This window comes from Petaurus breviceps, unplaced genomic scaffold (genome assembly GCF_028583685.1).
Source record: "Petaurus breviceps papuanus isolate PSGF00001 unplaced genomic scaffold, PetGlider_PUasm1.0 90845, whole genome shotgun sequence".
NCBI classification, from domain to species: Eukaryota; Metazoa; Chordata; class Mammalia; order Diprotodontia; family Petauridae; genus Petaurus; species Petaurus breviceps.
Window position 1 is genome coordinate 8,370,500 of NW_027187359.1, and position 10,608 is coordinate 8,381,107.

The 10,608-nt window shown below is 41.0% G+C and overlaps 1 protein-coding gene across 1 annotated transcript; it reads left to right on the forward strand.

Moving 5' to 3' along the window:
- The first annotated feature begins 793 nt into the window (after window positions 1–793).
- LOC138148985 (small ribosomal subunit protein eS12-like) lies at window positions 794–1,192 on the forward strand. The gene has a single exon (XM_069071810.1). It carries the CDS (start codon window positions 794–796, stop codon window positions 1,190–1,192), a length of 399 nt encoding a protein of 132 aa, XP_068927911.1.
- Window positions 1,193–10,608: the final 9,416 nt, after the last annotated feature.

The window sequence follows — 10,608 nt, forward strand, 5'->3', positions numbered from 1 at the left end:
TAGGAGTAAAGGCAGCAGGTGATGGGAATAATTGAAAGCTAAGGATGGGTAGGACAAATTTCTGGCCTTCTGGACTTCCAACACCATGCCTCAGCTGCCATCTTACACTGGAACCCCCTTCAGCACTTTCAGCCTTATGACCCTGGGACAACCATCTGACCCCTATGGCCTTGTCACCATGCTGGCCCCCTTCTTCCTCTAGTGAATTCTTCTTGGGGCTTCATTTTGAGGAGAGCCCCAGGCCAAGCTAGCATTTATTCTCTGCCTAACTTTGCTTCTCACTTTCTAGACTTCAATATTATTCCCCTCCCCCTACCATTCTACTCTCCCTGCATCTCCACCCCCTTCAACTCTTTATTGTGTTTTGTCTTCCCTACTTCTCTCCTCTGACAGTACCACCACCCTAATGCAGGCCTCCATCATTTCTCCCCTGGAGTTATTAAAACAGCATTCTGATTCGATTCTATGCCTTAAGTCTCTCTCCATTCCAATCCATGTTCTTCTCAACTGTCAAACTGATCCTTCTGAATTATAGGTATTATAGGTTCTGCTTGTATTTGTATTCCCTGTGCACAATGCTTGGCATATTCAACACTTTAATAAGTGCTTGTTGCCAGCCTGCAGTGGGACAAGAGAACAAGGAACTCCAAAGAAGAGGCCAAGGTAGAGTTAAACTAGTCCCCCAACAGTCAAGATGGGGCTGGGAAGCTCTTTCCCTGTCGCTGCTGAGTTGAGCGGGAGGCGGAGGCTCCCGGGTGCTTTCAAGATTTAGCTTCACCCGTGAACCGCTGCCATGGCCGAGGAAGGCATTGCTGCTGGAGGTGTAATGGACGTTAACACCACTCTACAAGAAGTGCTGAAGACCGCACTCATCCACGATGGCCTAGCTCGTGGAATTCGTGAAGCTGCCAAAGCCTTGGACAAACGCCAAGCCCATCTTTGTGTACTTGCTTCCAACTGTGATGAACCTATGTATGTAAAGTTGGTTGAGGCCCTATGTGCTGAGCATCAAATCAACTTGATCAAGGTTGATGACAACAAGAAGTTGGGTGAATGGGTAGGCCTCTGTAAAATTGACAGAGAGGGAAAGCCCCGTAAAGTGGTTGGCTGCAGTTGCGTTGTTGTTAAGGACTATGGCAAGGAATCTCAGGCCAAAGATGTCATCGAAGAATATTTTAAATGCAAGAAATAAATAAATAAAAGCCTTGGTCTGATTTGGAAAAAAAAAAAAAAGATGGGGCTGGGAAGAGAGTACAGCCAGTGCAGGGGTGATAACCTGGAAAAGGACTCAGGGGTGGAGGGTTTGGAGGTCATAGAGAAGATAAAAAAAACAGCAAGGCAGATGAAAAAGTAGAATGATAACATTATAATCTGTTAATTCAGAGTTCAGTTTATAGCAATAATCTAATGGGTCTCCTTCCATTCTCTCCCTTATCTAATCCATGCACAATTAATCTTTCTGAACCACTGCTTTTAACATGTGTTCTCACTCCCCTGTCTACTCCTTGAAGTATGCTGGGGTGGAGGCCACAAAGATCTTGCCTAGGACCATGCCCAGATCCAGGTACCCACTGATCTGGAGCTGTGGTCTCCAAACGTTTTTTGATCATGCATCTGTCAGTTAAAAAAAAAAATGTTGAACTCTCATCCTTCAATATGGGTATATTTACTTATTTATAAATTATATAATAAGCTATTATACTAAAATGGTATTATATAACTTACAGAAAAAGAAAATTTCAAAAGGATGAAATAATTTGAGTCAATAGGGAGCCACTAGAGTTTATTAAGTAGGGGAGTAACATGGTCAGAATTGCACTTTAGGAAAATCATTGGCCGCTGCATGGAAAGATGGATTGGAGACAGGAAAGACTTAAAAATGAGAAACTAATTATGAGACTGTTGCCCTAGTCCAGGGGAGAGGTGATGAGAACCTGAACTAGGATGGTGGCTGTGGGAGTGGAGAGGTAGGAGACATAGCATGGAGGTAGAAATGATAAGAATTGAAAACTGCATATGTGGAGTGAGTGAAAGGAAAGATGATGTGATGCCTTTAATGGTAAAAAGAACAGAGACGAGTTTTGAGATGTAAAATAATTTGTAATGAGATCTGTAATGCAGATCCTTGATACAGTTCTGAAACTATTCATGCCTATTCATCCTGTGTTACTTTGTCCCATTGAAAATGAAAATGAGGGGCGGCTAGGTGGCACAGTGAACAGAGCACCGGCCCTAGAGTCAGGAGGACCTAAGTTCAAATACAGCCTCAGATACTTAACACAAAACCTAGCTGTGTGACCTTGGGCAAGTCACTTAGCCCCAACTGCCTTCCAAAAAGCAAAAAAAAAAGAAAGAAAATGAGAGTGAGGCTTTTACCAACTATTGCCTTGGAGTGCAGAGCCAGCCTTGGGTCTGCAATCTATCATAGCTACAAAATAATCTGGGGGCAGGACTTGAGTAAGGTAGAGGTGGAGTATTGTAGCTGAATATATAAATATAATAAGTATAATATAATGAATATATAAGTATATAAGCTGAAGCTTATAACTTCCCAGGAGGGCCAACATCTGGTGCAGAAGAAATTAGGAGTTTGCACAGCTGAAGGATGAGATGGAGAAGGTGGAGTGTCAGATTTGGGGTGTATGGTTGTGTTGGAGACTCTTGGGGAGGATGGGATGTGGTTTACATTCCTGCTTTCTAATTGGCTGATCACTCCATGGGGATCATACCTCTGACTTGGGTGGGTATGGGTCTCTATTTTGGAAACCACTAGTCTAGAAGATAGGAATCAATTTTTATCTTTTCTAAGGGTTCAGGAGGTTCCACTAAGATAGGAACAGGTCCAGAATAACTCCCTAATACTGCCTTTGAATAGATCCAGAAGTTTCCAGCACAGCCCTGGAACCAATCCAGCCACCAAGGGTGTGACAGACTCAGTGACTTGTGAAGGATCCGCCCTGGTCAGTAGGCCTTGCTGAACCACACATGTGCTTCCTGTCCTGGCTGCTTCTGGGGACTCTGGCCTTAGCCCCTGGGCTTTCTCTTTCACTAATTCATAAACTTTGAGGGTTTTTTGGTAGCTGCTGAAGCTTCATTACAAATCTTCTTACTAAGCTGCCACAGGGCTACCACCAGAGAATGAGGGAGTTCAGGGAGAAGAGGGGGAACTCCAACCATTTTATTTCTTTGTCTGTGGCTTTGATTAAAAAAAAAAAAAAGGACAGAAGGAGGCAAAATGCAAATGAGTTATTTATAGATTTTTGTGTTCCACTGGAAATAGTATTACCAGGAGTTTTTAACTTGGGGTCCACAGACCTCCAAGTGGTCAGTGAATATATTTCAAGGAGCTGTGAATTTGACTTTTAAAATATTTTTATAGCTGCATTTCACTGTAATTTCCTTTGTAATCCTAGGTTATTTATGCATTTAAAAACATTCCGAGAAGAGGCTATGCCACACTACACAGGGGAGAATCTGTGACCAAAATAATAATAATCGTTAAAAACCAGTATAATCAAGTCGAGTCAACAGGCATTTATTATGTGTTTACTCTGTGCCAGGCACTGTGCTAAGCTGGGAATATAAATACAAAGAGAAAGTCTTTGCCCTTGAGAAGCTTACATTCTAATGGGAGAAGACGACACATAAGGTGAAACTGAAAAAGGGTGAACCAACAAGAAGAGAGGAGGGGGCATATGGGCACGTGGTAGAGAAAGGCCGCAGAAGAATGAAGACATGGCTGATGGGGTAGTCCTCCTTTGAATGGGGAATCTAGGAGAAACCAACCAATCAGAGGAATATACTGTAGGGGAGGAGGGTACTACTGTCAGTGTGAGAAATCCCAGGGGGAAGTGAATTTCCAAAGTAAAGAGGTTGAGAAAGTCCAGAGTATTATATATAGAGTACAATCTGGAGAGGAATGGACACATTAAAGTAGCCGTGCCAGAGACCACTAGGTGGCAGTAAAGTCCCACTAGTGCCCCACATTTGGTGTGGAAGTTGGAAAATAAAAGCATCTTTCCCAAGAGAGGAGGGAAAAATTAAGCTTAAGGCAAGCAGAATCTTAGGTGTTTTAAAGGCAATAAATGGGGTCATAGGCCATGGAGATGTAGTCAGGCATACTGGCAAGTGGAGACAATGGAATAAGAAGAGAGAAGTCTTCTCTTTCAAAATATTCCCCCTCCCTATCTGCTTATATTTCACCATTAGAAATTAATTTCTTTAAGTTAGGACTTTGTCACAAAAAATATAAAGCTATTATCAGTCATCAGGTGTTGGGGGTGGGGAGGTGGGGCGAGGGAGGGAGGAGGAGAGGAGTGACTGAAAATTCAAAGGCAAATTTCACTTCATAATTCTTCCTAGGGAGGAGTATTCATCTAGGAAAGAGAAAAGATGTATATGCCACTGGTCAGGATACTTTAATTTACTTCTTGGTTTTGTCCCTAACCTGTACAGTAACCACCTTCATCCTTGTGGCTCTGTTTCCCCACTGTACCATGCAAAATCCTGCCTGGTCATGTATGGCCCATCAGGCATACTACTTTGCATCTTTTTTAAAAAACTCCTATTTGAATAGATATAGAGGGCTGACTTGGGAGTGTTGGAGATGTAGGTTAAACTCCTGTCCCTGATACATACTGACTATAGAACCCTGGGTGAATCATTTAATTTCTTTTTCTTTTTTTTAGTCATTTAATTTCTTAATGTCCCACCCCCAACTCTCTAAGATTACAAATTGCAGACAAATTGCTGTCAGCATCAGTGGAGGGAATTTCCAACAGGGCATTAGCCATATTGATAAAATCATAGCTCTGGTGCCACATGAGTATTTTTTATGTTTTGCATGATGCTTTTAATGAACCAGAGCTACAACCTACTGCTAAACCCCATCTTCTCTATATTGCATTACATAGTGGATAGAAAGTTGGCCTTGAAGTCAGAAAGACTTGGGTTTCAAAGTCCTGCCTCTGATGCCTATAGTCAGTGTGATCACTTAACCTTTCAGTGCCCTGGGCAGCTCTCTAAGACTTTAGGTTACAGATATCCTGGCATCCCTTACCAGGCGTGGGGAACCTGCAGCTCTGAGGCCACATATGGCCTTCTAGGTCCTTGGGTGGTTTTTTTTTTTTTTTGATTGAGTCCAAGTTTTACAGAACAAATCCTTTTATTAAGGGGATTTGCTCTATGAAGTTTGGATTCAGTCAGAGGGCCACACTTTAGGACCTAGAGGGCCACATGTGGCCTTGAGGCCTCAGGTTCCCTACCCCTGCCTTATACCAATGTCCATTCAAGTCTCATCTATATCCCTGGTAGTGCTAGATGGCTACAAATCATGAAACATCTCTAAAGAATCAAAATTTCAGATGATCCAAAAAATAATGGAAAGATTCACAGTTGCTATAGGTTGACTATATCATGTTACTAATGCCAGGGGGTTCTGGGGGAATTGTTTTCCTCTTTATAAATACACCTGTTTTCATTGGGATATACTTTTGCTAAAGATGTTAAGAAAGGAGAGTGGCAAAATGGTGTCCACTTGCCTCCAGCCCTCCTGGCATAGATAGATGCATATTGTCTGCATGAACATTGAAAGTGTTCCCAGCCTCCCAGCGTCTGCCTGGATTCTATCTCATTTCATCTGGGTTTAAGATGGAGAGATCATGTGTAATAATTCATAAGTTTATCAAAATTGGCTTGTACCCCCATTCCCATTAAGATTTTAATCTCCCTCTCAACTTCTTGTGACCCAAAGGAATTACCACTCACATCAGAGATTAGATCACATTTACTGACTGATCAAATTACGTAATATTTGTAAGGCGCTTAGTACAGTGCCTGGCATCTAGTAGGTGCTATATAAATACTAGCTATTATTTCTGACTAAAATGGGACTCTTAAAAGATACATTTAAACTTCTAAATGACTGTACCATTCTGGGTAAAGGTCTAAAATCTCAGCCTCACTTTAAAAAACCAAACCAAAACAAAACAAAACAAAAACTTTAGAAAAGTTTTTAACTTTTGTTAAAAGTTAATAACTAATTGATTACTTTCATTCCTGAATGGATTCTTCCTCTTGCCCTACCTACCTGTCTTTCTAACTACTTCATTAACAACTTGCAACAATGAATTTAGGAGAAGGGAGCTCAGCCAAGCAGTTCAGCAAAACTAATCAACTCATTAGCTGACTGACAATATGTACAATATTACACATCCACAATTCCCCACCTTTGCAAAGAAGGGAGGGAGGTTTGTTTTTTCATCCCTTCTTTAAGGCTAAGCTTGGTCTTTAAAATTACCAGTGTTTATTTTAAGGGTATTTTTTTTTTGGTGGTATACTTTCCATTTGTATTTCTGTTGTCCTTATGTATATTGTTTTCATGGTTCTGCCTATTTTATTCTGTATTAGATGATATAACTCTTTCCATTCTTCTCTGAATTCTACATATTCATAATTTTTTTCTGTGCTGTAATATTCCATTGCATTTGTGCACCAAAATTTGTTTAGCCATTCCCCAGTCACTGGACATCTAGTTTGTTTCCTTCTTTATTACTACAAAATGTGCTGCTCCATGAATATTTTGATGTACATGGAACCTTCCTTTCTATCTTGGACCTCTTTGGGATATATGGCTGAGCAATCAGATCCTTGGGTCAAAAAGACGGACCTTTTAATATCATCTTAGCTTAATTCCAAATTGCTTCCCAGAATATTTGAACCAATTTATAGTTCCCACCAACAGTGCATTAAGGTGCTTGTCTTTCCATGGTCTCTCAGATTCATTTTTGCCAAGGGAACAACTATAACCAGAGATCATTTGTAGAGCAGGCTTCTCAAATATCTTCCCAATGTTATAGTAATAAATTAGGATATGGGATAGTTTCATCCCATAGTGAGTGGCAATCCCATTCTGACTCCTGACCCTTCCCTCCCCTCCTTGTAGTTTATGTTCCAGCCACCCTGACCTATTCCTCCCACAAAACATTCCATCTTCCAGCTCCAAGCCTTTGCATGATTTAGTCCCCAAACCTAGAATTCCTTTTGTCGTCACCTGTACCTCTTAGCTTCCCTGGCTCCCTTCAAAACTAATCTCAAATTCCACCATCTTCAAGAGGTCTTTTCCCCTGCTAGTACCTTGAGTCAAAAGACTGGGCTCTTCACAGCAATGTAAGGTTATAATTGATGAGAAGAGCCCAGTCTATTGATGTTGGTCGTCACACATACATCGTGTCTGTGATTGTGTACAGATTTCTCCTGGTTCTGCTCTTCTCGCTCAGCATCAGTTTATATAAGTCTTTTCAGGTTATTGTGAAGTCCGTCTGCTCCTCATTTTTTTAAAATAATTTTTTTAAAAATTAATTTGTTTCCTTTTAGTTCACAGGATTCAATTCCACAATTACTTGAGTTTCACATTTTGTCCCCCTCCCTCCCCTTTCCCCCATGGCTGCATATAGTCAAGTATAGGATCTGTAAATACTTTCACATTATACATTAGTCAGGTTATAAAGACGGATTGTATCAGATGGAATGAAAAATGGTAAAGAGGACATAAAACCAAACAAGAAAGGGAAAAAGATCAGGTATTTTGCTTCCACCTGGATATAAACTCAGTTCTTTCTAGTTCTTTCTCTGGATGCACACATTTCTCTCCATCATGAGTCTTTTGGGGTTGACTTATATCACTGCATCGCTGAGAAGAGTCCAGTCTATCAAAGTTGGTCATCACACATACATTGTGTCTATAATTGTGCACAAATTTCTCCTGCTTCTACTCTTCTCATTCAGCATCAATTTGTATATAAGCCTCTCCAGGTAAATATGAAGACCATCTGCTCCTCGTTTCTTATAGCACAACAGTATTCCATAACATGCATATACTACAACTTGTTCAGCAATTCCCCAATTGATGGGCACCCCCTTAATTTCCAATTCTTTGCCACCACAAAAAGAGCTGCTATAAACATTTTTGTACATATGGGTCTTCCTCCCACTTCTATGATCTCTTTGGGATATAACCCTAGGAGTGGTATTGCTGGGTCAAAGGATATGAAAGTATTTATAGCCCTTTGGGCATAATTTCAGATTGCTCTCCAGAAGGGCTGGTTCAGTTCACAACTCCACCAGCAATGCATTAGTGTTCCAATTTGCCCACATCCTCTCCAGAATTTGTCATTTTCCTGTTTTGTCATCTTAGCCAATCTGACTGGTGAGATGTGGTACCTCAGAGTTGTTTTGATTTGCATTTCTCTAATCAATAGTGATTTAGAGCATTTCTTCATGTGCTTATAGATATCTTTAATTTCTTTCTCTGAAAATGCTCCTCATTTCTTATAGCACAGTAGTATTCCATTATATTCATATATCACAACTTGTTCAACCATTCCCCAATTGATGGGCATCCCCTTGATTTCCAATTCTTTGCCACCTGTCCAACTTTTAAAATAATCTTTCTGCCCATGTTGCATCTCAAGATGGCTCCCTGTGGGTCCTCAGTTGGGCCTCTGATGTTTGACCAGCCTCAGTCTCCCAGGCTGTTTGAAAGCAGCCAGCATTGGCTCATAGGAGTGTGTGTGTGTGTGTGTGTGTGTAGATCCCCTAATTAACAGACCAAGTGACTCCCATGCTGCAACATACAGCAGGCTCACTGTCTACACTTCTATGCTATGTCCCTTTTCATTACCTGGTAATATTGTCATCAAACAGCTGATTGACTCTGTGATGTTTGTCATGATTGTATTTTTATTGTTTTTAACTTTCTTTTCTGTGAACAAATATGAACCTTTCAATATTTTTTTGACATTTGTCTCTGTTGGCCCTAGGCACCTCCATTTATGTGAGTGCTCCTACACATGGTTCTAGTTCTTTGGCACTTCTGGATGGGAAGAATACAGAAGATGCTAAAAAAGAGACATATATATGACTTAGGACACTTAACAATCCCAAATCAGGATCATAGGGTTTGGAAGCTGAAGGGCCCTTAGAGATCAAGATAGTCCAACCTTCTTATTTTAAAGATGAGAAACTGAGGCTGACCAGTCAAGTTGCCCATAGTCCACCATAAATTAGTATCAGTCCAGGACCAGAATTCAGGTGTCTTGACTCCCAGCCTAGTACTTTTTCTACATAAAAGACCCATCAAAGACATGTACAGTTTGACTGAAAAAGGAGGTGAGCAGGGCATGTCAGGGGAGTGAGAGACCATAGATGGACAGCCCACATGCTACATGGCACCCATCAAAATGAAAAGAACTAGAAAGCCTCAGATCACACAGACAGTAAGTCAGAGTTACGTTTTTCACTCAGGTCCTTTCCCTCTAAATCCACTGTTCCTGCTACTATACCAAAGGCACCATGTTGCTGCTTCTAACCACAGCCCAAGTCTGCCAGCCATTGCCCTGCAACTGACCCCAGATGAATAGGGGTAGGGTGGGGGAAAAGCATTTATTATTTAGTATGTGTGTCAAACACTCCATTATGTGTGTGCTAAACCAAAAGACCAACATAATAGCAAATAGCAAGTAAACCTTTTTTATACAAGGAAACAGGAGGAAAAACTTCTGTTGGAGAAGTTATACAGATTAGACTATATCAGAAAATATATGAGTGAACTCTTTAGAAGGGAGCAAAATAATAAAAGGGAAAAAACATGAGAAAGAAAAAAAAAACCCTGTATGTTTCGATCTGCATTCAGACTCCACAGTTCTTTCTCTGGATGTGTCAGTATGGTTTTGAAGTATGCCTGGGTAATACTGTGCTTATGACTGGGAGAGGGGATCTGGAATTTCAGATTTCCCTAGAAGTGGCTGGCTCAGCCTCACAGGCTATTGGATTCCATTCAGTCTGGACAATTGCAGTAGCCTCCTGATTGATCTCCCTGTGTCATCTTTTTGCACTCCAGTCCATCCTCCACGCTGCTGCCAAAATGACCTTTCTGAAGCACAATTCTGACCATGGAATCCCTTATTCAGGAAGTTCTACTGACTCCCTGTTATCTCTAGAATCAAATACAAATTCTTCTCTTTGGCTTTCAAAGCTCTTTACGACCTTATCCTAACCTGTCTTTCCAGCCTTATTGTGCAACATTACTCCCTTCTACACAATCCAAAGTCCAGCCAAGCTGATTTTCTTGCTGTTCCTCATATATGACACTCACTTTCCAGTCTCCATGTATTTGCACTGGCAAGTCCCCCATGCCTGGAATGCAGTCTCTTCTCACTTCTACATTCTGAAATCCTTGCTTTCCTTCAAGACAGCCCAAGGGCCACCTTCTATCTGAGGCCTTTTTAATCACTTCAGGGGCTATTATCTTCCCTATCCAGACCTTGTATCTGTGGATCTTTACCATGTACCTACATATGCACATCCGATTTCTCCTATTAGAATATAAACTCCTTGAGGGCAGGGACTGTTCTGCTTTTATTTTTGCATCCCTAGAACCTAGCACAGTGCCTGGCACTTAATAAATGCTTGCTGACTGGTTGTTAAATATTATGAGTGTTTAATCCTTTTGGGTCATGCAAAGTTGGGAAGGAGATTAGGATTTTGAAGGGAATGAGGACATGAGCAATTTTGATACATTTTAAATTGCTGGAACATATTTTGTCCCCT